This window comes from Myotis brandtii, unplaced genomic scaffold (genome assembly GCF_000412655.1).
Source record: "Myotis brandtii unplaced genomic scaffold, ASM41265v1 scaffold43, whole genome shotgun sequence".
NCBI classification, from domain to species: Eukaryota; Metazoa; Chordata; class Mammalia; order Chiroptera; family Vespertilionidae; genus Myotis; species Myotis brandtii.
This window is the reverse complement of record NW_005366455.1, coordinates 496787-512409: the sequence shown is the minus strand read 5'-3', so window position 1 is coordinate 512409 and position 15623 is coordinate 496787. Positions and strand designations below refer to the sequence as shown.

Here is a 15623-nt window from a genome sequence, read left to right as displayed (position 1 = left end):
TGAAGTTGCTCAGTAGGTATTTGTTAACTATTAAGTGAATTATTTTACAGATATACAACTATTAATAGCCCCTGAGGATGTGGTCATAGTGATGAGCCTGAGTTACCAAAAAATGGAATTAGTTCAGTATCATCCAAGAAAGGCAATGTGTAATAAATTTTATTAAAACAATTCTTCCCAAATGGTTTATTTTAAAGTTTTTGGCACCTGGGTAGAATCATCATTCCTCCTACTGTCTTGGGTACCTTTTTCCATAATACTTTCTAGGTTACTAACACATGTTGGGTAATTTCTATTTACTAAATTTCTTGAGTTAAGCTAACATAAAATTATTATGCCCAAAGCAAAGCATAATAGTGGTGTTATAAAAAAATATACATTTTAGACTGTATTGAAACTTTTATGTTTTTATTTTTCATGTGTTTGAAAAAAAGGGAATTCCTCAAAAATAAACATTTACTTGAAGAATATTAGCACTAGAAGCTATTTTAGAAAATATTTGTGTCCCAGTAAATTTAAAGATAAAGAAGTGAGATGTAAAGAAATGAATGATTTGCCCAAGGTCACAAAATGTCTAAAACAAAAAGAATATGTAAAATGTGTGTACTCCCATAACCACCAGTTACCCTAAAGCTACTAAATTATTTTAAAAAACACTATAATTGAATAAGAATAAACAAACATTAAAACTTGGGGGGGGTGAAGAGTAAGAGATTAAATACCCCAAGATGGTTTTTTCAGAAGGTATGTTTTAGGTAATATGAGAATAAAACCTAACAGTGTAAGTTACAGTATCCCATACAAACTAAGCAGACCAAAAGATAGCAACTTTATATCTTCCCAAGAGATGTGACTCCCAATACTTGTATAATGAATGTCTTTAGTAATAGCTGGCCTATAAATCTTTATAGGACCCCAAATCTTTATCCTAACTCAAGCCACTTTGAAGCACTTTTTTAAAAAAGTAACTATAGTTCTAAATCAATGACTAGTATGCTGCCCAAGGAAAGAAATAACAGATTGTATCTACAATTATTACATACATTATGTCATTATGTAAAAATATCAATGGCTAATATTATTAAGCTGTTTCTTCTGTGCCAAGCATTGTTCTAAGATACATATATTCTCATTTACTTCTCACAGAACCATATACTGTATGTTTACTGTATGATAATCATATCTGCAAGACATACATTTAACTCTTAGTGATCTGTTGAGTAATAAACTATATTTTAATAGATCTAACATGTACCTTTTAAAATAATATGACTGTAGAAACTAGGTTAGAGGAAGACTAAATGACTGTCAAATGTTGGTTAAGACTTTATAAAACCTTTGGAACAAAGAGACTATAAATATTTAGATACCACAAGACTTTAAGAACACATAAAGCAAATATATATTTATCATAGTAAATTACTAAATTTCCTGTTACTTTTATTTTTTTTAACATTTTTATTGATTTCATGGAGGAAGGGAGAGGGAGAGAGAGATAGAAACATCAATGATGACAGAGAATCATCAATTGGCTGCCTCCTGCACACCCTACACTGGGAATCGAGCCCGTAACCCGGGCATGTGCCCTTGACTGGAATCGAACCTGGGACCCCTCAGTACGAAGGCCAACACTCTATCCACTGAGCCAAACTGGCAAGGGCTCCTGTTACTTTTAAATATACCTTTTGTCTATATCTACAAACAGTCTGCAACTTCCTAATTTTAACAATATGATCACAGGATTAGCATGAATAATGTCATTTAAATGTATTTTCAAAATTATGATGACCATTGTATTTTCTAGTTATCCTTCTTTTAAAAATAGATTTCCAAAGAGAGAGGAAGGGAGAGGGATAGAGATAAAAACATCAATAGAGGAACAGCATTGATCAGCTGCCTCCTGGACATCCTCTACTGGGGATCAGGCCCACAATCAGGGCATGTGCCCTGACCAGGAATCGAACCGTGACCTCTTGGTTCCTGGTTTGACACTCAACCACTGAGCAACACTGGCTGGGCTCTAGTTATTCTTTCGGAAGTATATGATTTGTACCCTCATTTTCTTAACTTTTTATTGTGAAATATAAGGTACCTATAGATAAGTGCATAAAACATTTATTTTATGTTTAAGTTGTAAATATGAAGCATCACCTATTTGTCTACTCTGCCATAAACACTACTCAGGTCAAGAAATGAAACATTATCAGCACTTAAGAAGCCTCCTCCCCCATATGGACCTCATCAAAAGTTAAATTCATACTTTTACCAGCCTCCTGAATAATTCAAGGACCTGAGAACAATTTATATTTACCTTCCTCCTGACCAATATGCTATTGTTACTATAGACTTTTTAAAAAACTCCATTAGACATATTTTACTATTTGTTTACTTATACCCACCCAGTTATTTACATTTTATTTGTTCTTTCAGCTCAATGACCTATAGAGGATCATCACTTTCTATGGCCTGAAGCACATCCTTTATCGTTATCAATTAACAATAACTAGAATCTACTAGTGACAAACTCAGTTTTGATTTATCTGAAAACATTTGTACTTCACACTCAGACTTCAAAGATGTTTTCTCTAGATACAGATTTTCTAGGTAAACAGTTATTTTCTTTCAACACATGGAAGATACCATTCCACTCTGACTCCAATTATTACTCTTGAGAAGTCAGCTGTCAGTTGAATCGTGGCTTTAATCAAGGCATTGTCTTTCTCCTCCAAGACCTCCACTGTTGCTTTTAGATGTTCCCTGGGTCTTTCTTCTTCTTCTTTTTTTTTCTTTCTCTCAGATTTTCTCTATATTTTTAGGGGTAGATTTCTTATTTGTCCTGGCTTCCTGAATTTGGTGTCTTTCATTAAATCAGGTAATTTTTCCGCCAGTACCTATTTAAATATTGCTCCTGCTTCATTCTCTATATCATCTTCCAGGTCTCAAATTAAGTCTCATATTAGACCTGCTCAATGTGGTCTCCACAATTTTTTTTAATTAAATCTTTATTGTTCAGATTATTACATTAGTTACTCTTTTTTCCCACCATAACTCCCCTCCACCCAGTTCCCACCCCACCCACCGCCCTCACTCCCCACCCACTGTCCTAATCCATAGGTGCACGATTATTGTCCAATCTCTTCCCTCACTCCCCACATCCCTTCCCCCCCACCGAGAATAGTCAGTCCATTCCCATTCTATGTCCCTGATTCTATTACAATCACCAGTTCATACTGTTCATCAGATTATTTATTCACTTGATTTTTAGATTCACTTGTTGATAGATGTGTATTTGTTGTTCATAATTTGTATCTTTACCTTTTTCTTCTTCTTCCTCTTCTTAAAGGATACCTTTCAGCATTTCATATAATACTGGTTTGGTGGTGATGAACTCCTTTAGCTTTTCCTTATCTGTGAAGCTCTTTATCTGACCTTCAATTCTGAATGATAGCTTTGCTGGATAAAGTAATCTTGGTTGTAGGTTCTTGCTATTCATCACTTTGAATATTTCTTGCCACTCCCTTCTGGCCTGCAAAGTTTCTGTTGAGAAATCAGCTGACAGTCGTATGGGTACTCCCTTATAGGTAACTGACTTTTTTTCTCTTGCTGCTTTTAAGATTCTCTCTTTGTCTTTTGCTCTTGGCATTTTAATTATGATGTGTCTTGGTGTGGTCCTCTTTGGATTCCTTTTGTTTGGGGTTCTCTGCGCTTCCTGGACTTGTAAGTCTATTTCTTTCACCAGGTAGGGGAAGTTTTCTGTCATTATTTCTTCAAATAGGTTTTCAATATCTTGCTCTCTCTCATCTTCTGGCACCCCTATAATCCGGATGTTGGTACGCTTGAAGCTGTCCCAGAGGCTCCTTACACTATCTTCATATTTTCGGATTCTTTTTTCATTTTGCTTTTCCGGTTGGGTGTTTTTTGCTTCTTCGCATTTCAAATCTTTGACTTGATTCTTGCGATCCTCTGGTCTGCTGTTGGGAGTCTGTATAATATTCTTTATTTCAGTCCGTGTATGCTTAATTTCTAGTTGGTTCTTTATCACAACATCGAGGGTCTCACTAGATTTCTTAAGGATCTCAATACATTTATCGGCGGTTTCCATAAAATTCTTGAAAAATCTTAGAACCGTGGTTTTGAACTCTATATCCAGTCGTTTGCTGTCCTCCATTTCTGTCATTTGTGACCTGTTTCTTTGTCTTCGCATTTTGTCTGCTTCCCTGTGCTGGTAGAGTGGTTTTGTGTGCTAGGTGTCCTACAGGGCCCAGTGGCTCAGCCTCCCCAGTTACCTGAGGTGGACACTCTTGGTGCACCCCCTTGTGGGCTTTGTGCACAGTCTTGTTGTAGTTATGCCTTGATTGTTTTAGGTGTCACTGGGAGGAATTGACCTCCAGGCCAATTGGCAGTGAGAATCAGCTGTGTCTGCAGTGGGAGAACTTCTGTGCTGAAGACACCCTTCTGGGGCAAGACTTGCTTCAGTGGGGCTTTGGTGCTCACTGAGTCTGCCCCCTGAGTGTGTTCCTTATGAATCTGAGGAGTTGTAATCTGGGTGGTCCCACTCTGACCACTGGGTACACTGGCTCTTGGATCTAAGGAGGTGCGGGTCCCAGGGGATCAACAGGGCGGGGTTAGCAATTATGGCTGCTCTCAGTCTTGCCCTCAGAGACTCTGCTTCTCAGTGTCCCATTAATCGCTGCAAGCCCCTCGGAGAAAAAGCTGCCCTTGGGTTCTGACCAATGCCAGACAGTCCCGCTTCTCCAGTATGAGTCTGGGTCCCTAGAGACTCACCCGGAACTGGAGCTCAGAGCCTGAGACTCCCTCCCGATTGAAAACGACAACCGCACCCTCAGCCGCCAGCCGGCTCTGCACGCACCTCCGCACCTTAGTATTTCACCTCCACACTGCGCCTCCTCTGAGCCTCGGTATGCTTTTCTCTTTCTTTCTAGTTGTAGAATTTCCACTCAGCCAGCCTTCCTGTGGTTCTGGATGATGTCCGTTCCGTCTTTTAGTTGTATTTTCGAAGTGGTTGTGCGAGGCAGCAATCTCCGGTGTTTACCTATGCTGCCATCTTGGTTTCTCCGGTCTCCACAATTTTTAAATAACTCTGTTCTTTCCATTGTTTTGTCTCTTTTCCTACATTCTGGAATTTGTCTTCTAATCTATCTTTGTTAAACATTCTCTCTTCAATGTGTCATTGCTACAAACTTACTTAGTTTTTAATTTCAATATTTTTTAGACATTTTATTTGGACCTTTTTCAAATGTGCTAGGTCACTTTTATAGTTTCTTTCCTGCAGATATTTTCAAGTTTATCGTTTATTTCTAAAATCAGTACAAGCACTGTTTTTTAAATAATCAGTTTGATCATTCTAAAATCTGAAATCTTTATGAACTCTTTTTGCTGTTGTTTACTCTTTATTCTACTCTTATTGCTCTGTCTCCTCAGATGCTTGATTACGTTTGACTGTGTACTAATCATTGACCTTGAAAAATTAATCCTGAGAATTTCCTGTGGCTAAGAAAGAAGGTGCCTTCCTCCAGAGAGAATATGCATTTGCCTCTGTCGTCTATCTTATAGTATTAACCATTCCAGAACCATTTTAAACTAGAGATTCCTTAGATGACTCATTGATGAAAATTCCATGTGAAAGTCCCTACCATGGTCAGACCATCTCAAAAAATATATATGCTTTTTCTTTTATCTTCTGCTCTGCTCAGCACCAAGGCAAATCTACCAAATGGTACCCAAGCAGTGGAAAAGGGGAAACAGTTTACCTTCTGATTACATTTACTGTAAGGATGTAGCCCCTGGAGGAGGGTTGTCCTAGCTCCTCTTCCTACCATATACAAGGCCATGGCTTTCTCTTCCTTTCACCCTACAAACTATTAAAACTTCATTTGATTTTTCTGGATTTAGCTTTGATTTCTTTCTTTCTTTCTTTCCTCTCTCTCTCTCTCTCTCTCTCTCTCTTTCCACACAGAGCTAACAAAACCTCAACTAAATTTTGTCAGAATTTGGCCTCAGACAAAATTTGATTGCTGTGCTTTACTTAGTTTTCTGGGTGCTTGTTTTTTTCTTAGTTTGTGGCTTAGAAATATCATTAAAAACATTCACTAATTTCTCATTTTCAAAACAAACAATAAAATACTATTATACAATCCAGCAATTCTACTTTTGGGTATATATCCAAAACATTAAAAGCAGGGACTCATACAAGTGTTTGTATACCCATGTTCATATTCATAGCAGCATTATCAGCAATAGCCAAAAGGTAGAAGCAACCTGAATGTTCATGCAAGGATCAATGAAAAAAATGAAACATGGTCTAAACATAAAATAGCCTATTATTCAACCTTAAAAAAGGAAGGGAATGTTGACACATGCTACAATATGCATTAACCTTGACAACATTATACTAAGTGAAATAAGCCAGTCACAAAAGGACAAATACTGTAAGATTTCACTTACATGAGGTACCTAGAGTAGTCAAATTCATAGAGACACAAAGTAGAATGGTGGTTGCCAAGGACTGGAAAGAAGGAAGAATGGGAAGTTATTGTTTAATGGGTGTTTCAGTTTAGGAAGATGAAAAAGTTCCTGGAGATGAATGATGGTGATTGCTGTGCAACAATATGAATGTACTTACTGCCACTAAATTTAAAAGTGGTTACAATGGTAAATGTTATATTATATACATTTTACCAGAAGTTTTAAAATTCTTATTCAAATGATGAATTTTCTTACCTTCACATTTACTTATATACATAAAATGAATAGTATTTATATGCTTAATAGGGACATCTTCAGAAAGCACTTTGTGTCGAGTCTGAATAACATTAAACATACTGAGCCTTTACTCTTGAAAATCTTTGAATATGAGAGATGTTGACTTCATATATAATTATATGCAAAGAAAACAATAACAACATATTGGAAAAATAGCAAGATATAAGAAATAAAACTATGCCTCAATTTGACATTAGTCACAGGGTCAAAAGGCTCATAAATACATAAATTACACATTGCTTCAATACAGATACCTTTAAATAAAGCTTTTTCATAAGTTACTATATGACTATAACCTTTCATTAATTTTCAAAACTACTGTAATATCCTCAAATGAGAGTAATGTAAAATAATCCGTTAAATTCGTAGAATATCACTACTAAGCATTTATTTTATAAAAAGTTGAATTAGAGGATACAATTTTAAATTCTTAACTAGTTTTACCAATATCAATTAAGTACTTTTTAAAATATTGTTAAGGGGTTTAAAAAAAACACACCTAAAAACCACATAATATCCTTTTCCAGGGACGCGCTGCTCATGCTACAATAAGAGGGGGAGGACAAAAAGAAGGAGCAATGTCTTATTTGTTAATGTCTATCCATATCTTTACCTAACTCCTCCAACTCCATTTCCCACTCTTAATTTGGCTACAATCACTTTATAGACAACTGCATCTACACCCCTCTTAATCTCTCTCACGCCACTCTTAAGAACATGTATTTCCTTCCGTCATAAGGTCCCTCTATCATAAGTTGGTGATATGTAGTTCTACATTCCCCATCTCTAGCTCTTTCCCTTCCCTTTATTTTAATAAAGTTACATTTCTTCCACCTTTAAAGAAAAATACCTGACTTGACCTTGTACATCCAATTTATAACGGAGTAAACTACGATACATTTCAGGACATTTCTTTGGCATCTAACACAATTACCACATAGTCTCAAAATTTACCACTTTTCATTTAGAGTCATTACTCTCTTATCTGCAATATATTCCAGTTTCTATGTTGGTTTTATGGAATATATTTTATGGCAGATATTGTCATGTAGAATTTTTACAGAAACTTTAATGAGACCAGGAGTATTTCCCAAATCTTTTGCTTCACACAGCAGTTTGCTGGTTATCTGGCAGCAAAGCATTTAAAATTTGCTCACTTTCTCTTTGATAAAAAGTAGCTATATTTTCTAGAAAATGTTAGAGAATAAAACAATCTTTCTTTGAAGGGAAATACAACATTTTGATTAAAAATGTGAAAACAAATGCTTTTTGAAAGAAATTTGTTATATAGAAAGTATTTTGAAAAAAGTGTTGATTGTTGCCAAAAATAAATTAATAAGTTAGTAAAATTAAGAAGATTAATTAAAACACATATTAGCATACTTCAAAGAGGTAGAAAACAAATTTTTATCTACTTTCAAATCTATCAAACAAAGAATTTTAGTAAGTTTGAACCTGTTACAAACTTTCAAAAATAAACCTTCCAAATACTTTACAGGAACAACTATTTGACAGCAGGAAAAATGGCAATTACTGCCTGGTTTCAACAAGAACCTTTGAACTATTAGACAGGATTGAAAAAGTAAGATTTAGTAAACACAGCCAATGTTACATTTCTTTCATTTGGATGTATGTACCTTTACTAGGTATCTTTTTCAACTATGACAGCTATTAAAAATCAATAGGAAAACAACTGCATGTAATTCCATTATCATTATATGATATTTTAAAAAATTACACAGTTCACTACAAGTTCTTTAAAAGTGGTGACTTCGTCTTCTTCATCTTTGTATCCCTAAAACTTTGACTATATGGCATACACCAAATAGTTATATAATAAATACTCTGTGAATGAATGACCAAATATTCAGGCAAGAACACTAAAATGAAAATACATACACACACTCACACACATACCTAAGTATGCATGTAATACCTAGTTAGGTAAACAAAATATTACCTAAAATGGGTAGTCTAAAATCACAATGCACATACATCAATTTGATGGTGTTAATGGCTCAACTCGTAATTATAATTTCTTAATTAAGATATGTTCTCATAAATAAATATATCAGAGTTGTCCTATCTATAACATGTGAGAATCTTAACTTACAAAGTGAATCATCAGTGATACAAGGAATAAATATAAAGTAAAAAAATAATAATAAAGCAAAACTAGTAAAAAAGAACTGTTTCTTTAACAAAACAATGGCTAAATAACCCAGCATAAATAAAACTGTAAAAGTATTAAAAATTAAACTTTCAAAATAACAAGTTCAAACTAAAAATCAAATAACAGCATTTTTATTTTAAGACTTGGTTTATATCCAACTATATCATTAAGAATGCGATGGCTACTTAGCATAATTTTCACAATCGTATACATTTTCCTTTCAAGCTATATTTAAAATTTTTAATAATAAATCACATAATTACATACACACTTAGTCCTCTATAGTACATTACAATTTTATTGGAGAAAAATTAGATGCAGCCACAAAATTATATTCTATTAACATCTTTAATTCTAATTGCATCTCTGAAAGGAAAAACTCAGAGAAAAGCAAGCAAAATAAAAGAGAACAAATGCTGTTCCCAAAAAAGGATTAGGATTCAAAATATATATATATTAGATATAACATAATAAATTGCTTATTTAATGATTATAGGATCATATTAATTATATCCAGAAAAAATTTACCTTATAACACCAAGACACAAAATGACTGAAAATGTATTAAATAAAACAGTAATCTGTAGCAAACAGTAAAACTGTTTTTCTTTTTTTACAAATATCATAAAACTTCCTGAAAAGCTGTCTCCATTATTCTCAGGCTTGTAGTTACCCTACCTATATAAGTTTGATGTTGTCCAAAAACGTACCCATGGTTTATTCATTGAACTCTCATAGTGCTTAAGTAAGGAAATAAAGCAGCTGAAATACTTAAAAATTAAACAAGCAAAGCCAAACTTAGAAGCAAAACGATCTCGTTGTTACTTACCTCCTAGAAATGCCATTAGCCAGACATTTATGGCTACAGGACTTGGAGGGGAGGGGTGATGAAGTTGGGGACATGTTGAGAGGGGCTATCAAACTGTTGATGATCTCAGTCAACTGTGCACTCTGCAAGAAAACAGTCAACTGCTAAGCAAGAAGTGAGTTAAATCTCAGGTCTTCCGTGTCTATTAAATGTTTAACTTCTCATGAAACAAGTATATGTTTTTAGTAAATATAGGGACAGGCAAAAGTAGATTTACAGTTGTGAGTATACAAAACAGTTTATTCTTGTATTATTATTTATAACTAGAGGCCTGGTGCACAAAATTTGTGTACTGGGGGTGGGAACTTCAGCCAGGCCTGCGCCCTCTCATAGTCTGGGACCCCTTGCTCCTTACCGCTTTGCTCACTGCCCCTTAGCGCTGCTGTGGAGGTGGGAGAGGCTCCTGACACCACCACTGCGCTCGCTAGCCATGAGCCTGGCTGAGCAGCACTTCCCCTTTGGGAGCACAATGACCACCAGGGAGCAGCTACTGCATTGAGTGTCTGCCCCCTGGTGGTCAGTGTGCATCATAGCGACCAGTCATTCTGGTTGTTCTGCGGTAATGGTCGCTTAGGCTTTTATTATATAGATTATTGTATTATTTTCTATAGAATCGACTGTAAACCTACTTTTGCCCATCCCTATTATATGTATTCTAAACTACAAAGATGATTAGACCACTACTGATACTGTATTTCATATAAGTAAATTTACATTTTAAAGTACTACTCCTTTTTCATGTCCTTTTTTTGTTACAGTTTCTTTATCTACTTATCCTGTCTTCTAAAACATTTGAACTCAGGTAACAGAATCTATATAATAGTTTGAGCTAGCCAAATTAGTAACAATCATAGCTATGATTTATTAAATGTGTAGTATGTGCCAGACACTATACTAGGCACAAGAATATTTCTAATTGTTACAACTAACCTATAAAGTAGATAATATGATTTTACTACATATAACATCAATTACAGATGAGGAAATTGAAACAAATTCCTCATCTGTAATTGATGTTATATGTAGTAAAATAGTTTAAGCTGCTTGACCAAGGATTATAAAGTTGGTAAGAAATGAAGCTGTGATTCAAATTCAGGTTTTAATTTCATGCCACAACTGCTTCTTAATATTTTTTCTAATTAAAAAATATCATTTTGGGGGTATCAAAATTTTTATTGCTCCTCATCTGAAACTTAAATATACGTAATATATAATGTGTAATAAATATTAAATCATTCTCAAAACAATAATCTAAAACAATTAGAATAAACTTAGACCACATCACTGGGAATAGTACATTTCTATAAAAGAATGGCAACTATTTTCATTACATACGTAATGTGTTCTTTATAGAAAAAAAGAAAGTACAGGTAGATTTACTAGGAAAAGAAAATCACCTGTAATCATATTTCACAGAGAAAACCACTGCTAATATCTATCTATCTATCTATATATCTATCTTACACACACACACATAGTGTACACACACACCTTTTTAATTAATCATGCCACATCAATTTTCTAAGACCTGGTTTTCTGACTTAACATCATGTGACTACATTTTAAAAACTACATTGACCTATTTCATCATTTTATTAATTATAAGATATGCTATTATAAAATAAAGGGATATATGACATTATTTTGAAACTTCATTTGTATGAAACTAATAATGTGCTGTTAGAAATAATGAGACTAAAGAATATGATAAAACTAAATCTAAAATTTTAATTCAAAAATCTTTTATTAAAAAAACAAATGTTTTCACCATTTAATTTCTTAATAAATAATACATACCTAATGCCTTTATTTTAAAAATTATTATTCTTTTTAGATTAAAGCTCATTTTCAAAATCACCAATACAGAGATTCTTTATCCAGTGATCAAGAATTTACAAATTTATTCATGAAAATAAATGTATAGAGTATCTATTTTCCAGTCTGAAACACTGATAACTCTTCTCTTTATCCACTTCCAAAAATATCATCTAAAATACTGTAAGCTATTGGAAGTCATTGGTCAGGTATGTCCGTTAATTGGCCCAGAGAACAACATTACAACCAACCCCTAGTTTTTACTCTAACAACCATCCCACTTCAGCCAATAAAATCTCATATGCCTGAGTCCATATTTGGGATAGTAAAAATTTATTAGGAACTTCTCGACTTTCTATTTACAATCATTTTTATTAAAGAATCCATATTCCAATTTTACCTTTCACTAAAAATCTCTATCAATATATTATTCAAATAACCATTCAGATCTATTAGGTGGTACCAGTGTTCTGTCCCTGTGAAAAAAGTCCAATGATAAGCAATTTTGTTTGAAGAAAGATTTTCCAACCGAGTGTAAATGAATGATCATCATAAGGCTATGTACTAATCAATACCTTATATTGTACCTTATATTTATTTTATACCTTATATCAGGGGTGGGTAATCCCTGGCACGCGTGCCAAACATGGCACGCAGTAACTTTTGCTGGCACGCGAAACCCTCTCTTATAATCTCCCATTTACAATTTTTTCTTAATATCAACTTTTTTATTTTTCAGATAAATTCAGTGTAGGTGCATCTTAGATAAATAAATAATTTTACATAACAAGTTATCTTAAAGACCATAGACATGGATTGACGAGAGAGGGGAAGAGCAATTTCTATGCCTCTGCCTTAACTCTCCCTGCCTTCCTAGATTTGACCAGTGTTTTGGTTTCATCTACATATGCTTGTGAATCTTTGTTCTCAGTGATGAATTTTGTCAAGTCTCGTAATAGGAGTAGCCTGATGGATGAAAGTAGTAGCTCATGCATATCTCTGAAGGTCACGAAATATAAACCTGATGTAAAATCTCTGTCATCAGTGATGCAGCAGCAAAAGTCCCACTGATAATATCAAACGGAGTCATAAAGTTTTCTGTCGGACTATCAGTGTACATGTATACATTAAAAAATAAATGTATTTTTCATCATCATATACTGTGTTTTTGTCGCTCGAATGAATTTTATTATTTCTTCAAGGTTCTTCACATACATACACCTTAAGAGATATCAAGTAGGCGTAACATGTTCTCAAAAAATTAGGGTTGGCACGCAGAAGAATTTTGAGTCAGAGATTTTGCTGGTTTTGGCACGCACTCACAAAAAGGTTGCCCACCCCTGCCTTATATTATATTTAAATAACTGTAATTACATCAATATTATAATAAAGGCTAGTCATATACTAAGTATTTTCATTTTACTAAATGTCAGACTGCCAACTTTAATAACCCATATCCCAAGAAGACACATTTATTTTCATGTCACTCACGCTGTACTCTTCTCATTACTTACCTGTTTTTCTATGTTGCGAAGAAGCAGTGTAGGGCTACTTGGTGACATTTCAAAATCTTGTTCTGGTAAAGGATCTTGACTCTCTTGGGGAATCTGAGGATTCCCTGTAATATTTAATGCAGTTGCTTGGTCTGCAAATTGTATTTGCTTTTTCAAATTGTCTTTTGGAAGTTGACATTCTTCTAGGATCACTAGCCCCTAGTCAAACATCAATTAAAGAGTTTAAATGAAAACAAAATTGACTGTTAAATTAACCTTAATGTTATAATACACTTGAAACCATGCTTCTTATTACCCCTTGGAAATCAGAAAATACACACTTGGTAGTTTAACTCTAAAAAAATTGGCTGATTTAAAACATGTGTAGCTCAAATAACATGTACAACTGATGGAGCAGGCTTTATAAAATATTGTCATAAATTATACACATGCAGTTTTTTTTGTCTTCTACTGGTTTTAGTTATTAACATTAAAAGCATGACACATTTAGAATAAAGTTAGAAGCTTACAATCAGGATATGAACATTTCAGACTGAAATTTAGAACATTTCCTGATTTAATCTTGTATTTTTAGTCACTAGCATTTCCATTTGTTTTATATTTGAGTACTCCGAATTTCATAAATTAAAATACCAAACTTATAAACATCCAAACAACAATCTATTATATTAACTCCTTTCAGAGTCCTGTAAGGACAAGCCCCAAGCCTGTGGCTGCCAGTCACCAACCCTGGGCAGTACTGCACCATTGAGAAAAAGTACTCTCCAGGCCAATCAAAGCTCTTGTTGTTTACAGGATAGATAAGTTAATAATAAAGACACAAGTCTTCAAATTTGATGGAGTATTTTCTGAAATGTAAGTAATCAAAAATATGTAGGGATCTAGCTTCCTCTGCACTTCCTGCCACATGCACGTACTTTTTCTTCGAATGGCTTGCTAAACTTTCTCCCACATTTCCTGGCTGCTTTACTCCTACTGTTATCACCAAGGTCTCTCAGAGGCAAGGGAAACAGGAAAGAAAGGATGAAAAGAAGTGCACAGATATGTTCTTAATGATTTTATAATCATTTCTCACTGCAAAAACTTTTTCCCTTTCTACCCCTTTTACCCCTGTAAAGAATAATACATGTTCTTATACAATATATATGTAGATGTAGATTTTTGCAAGATACCAAGAAGCCCCTACAAACTAGCTGAAAATGTATTAAATGCCTAATGTGGCTAAAATATTATATTCTTGTCATGAAAAACAGACTAAAACATTAATATAAGTTACAGTATTTCAAGATGGAACAAATTAAATGACTGCTGTGGGTCAGCTTGCATCATCTATAAATGCTATTCATAGGATGAAAACTGCCTATCTATAATAATTAAAACATAATATGCTAATTAGACCGGACAGCTAAACGACCTTCTGGACAACCCTCTGGACAAAGCTGGGGCTGTGAGGGCCGAGGCAAGCCACTGCAGCTGCAAGGGCCAAGCCCCTTGCATGAATTTTGTGCATCGGGCCTCTAGTAGTATAAAATATGCAATATATGAGTAATTTTAGTTTATACTATAATTTAGAGAATCTAAAATTTTACAATGACCATGGTCAGTTATGCTATTAAACATACATTTTATAATTTTGTAGTAATATATTACACCTTGATGTTTGGTAAAAGTAAAAAGTAAATTATTCTTTTTATCTATATTTACAACAATGCTAGTAACTTTATCAAGAAAAGAGGATCCAAATTTTTTTTTCCCAAATCCTCACCTGAGGATATTTTTTCTACTGCTTTTTAAAGAGAGTAGAAGGGAGGGAGGGAGGGAGGAAGAAAGGAAGGAAGGAAGGGAGAGAGAGAGAGACAGAGGGAGGGAGATATCAAGGTGAAAGAAACACATCAATCGGTTGCCTCCCACATGTGCCCCAACTGAGACCTGGGACTGAACCTGTGCTCAGGTATGTGCCCTTGACCTGAATCAAAATCGTACCCTTCAGTGTGTGGACTGACACTCTAACCACTTAGACACACCAGCCAGGGCAAGAGGATCCAATTTTTGATCCCATTTCAATGACTATTTTTCTAGTATGCACAAATACGGCTGTCAAGAAATCTGAAGAAGTATATTTAAAAGAAGTTTGTTTTATTTGATATTTTCAAAAATTAAATTAGACTTGATAAATATAGTATCATCAATCACAAAAACTCTTTAAAATATCTGAAATGTCCATTCAAAAGTTGTACAAGTCGCTTACTGGGTTTTTCACAAATACTTCATGTAAAAGAAATACATGTTTCCACCAATCTACACTAATAAAAGAGAAACATGGTAATTAGCGTACGACCGCTACCCTTCTCATTGGCTAATCAGCATATCCTTATGCAAATTAGCTGTCAGCCAAGATGGCGGCCAGCAGCCATGCACTGAAGCGAACAGGGAGGCTTGCTTGCTTCAGTGACTGCGGACTCCAACGTTC

General features: G+C 34.4%; 1 protein-coding gene across 1 annotated transcript in view; it reads right to left on the bottom strand.

Annotated features, from left to right (window-relative positions):
• The window catches only part of KANSL1L (KAT8 regulatory NSL complex subunit 1-like), an 82182-nt gene that overhangs the window by 45924 nt on the left and 20635 nt on the right, over positions 1 to 15623 (bottom strand). The window contains exons 4-5 of the mRNA XM_014546054.1: positions 13154 to 13351; positions 9786 to 9907 (exon numbers count right to left, since the gene is read on the bottom strand). Of these exons, the coding sequence (XP_014401540.1) occupies positions 9786 to 9907; positions 13154 to 13351 (320 nt within the window). The remainder of the gene's footprint in view (positions 1 to 9785; positions 9908 to 13153; positions 13352 to 15623) is intronic.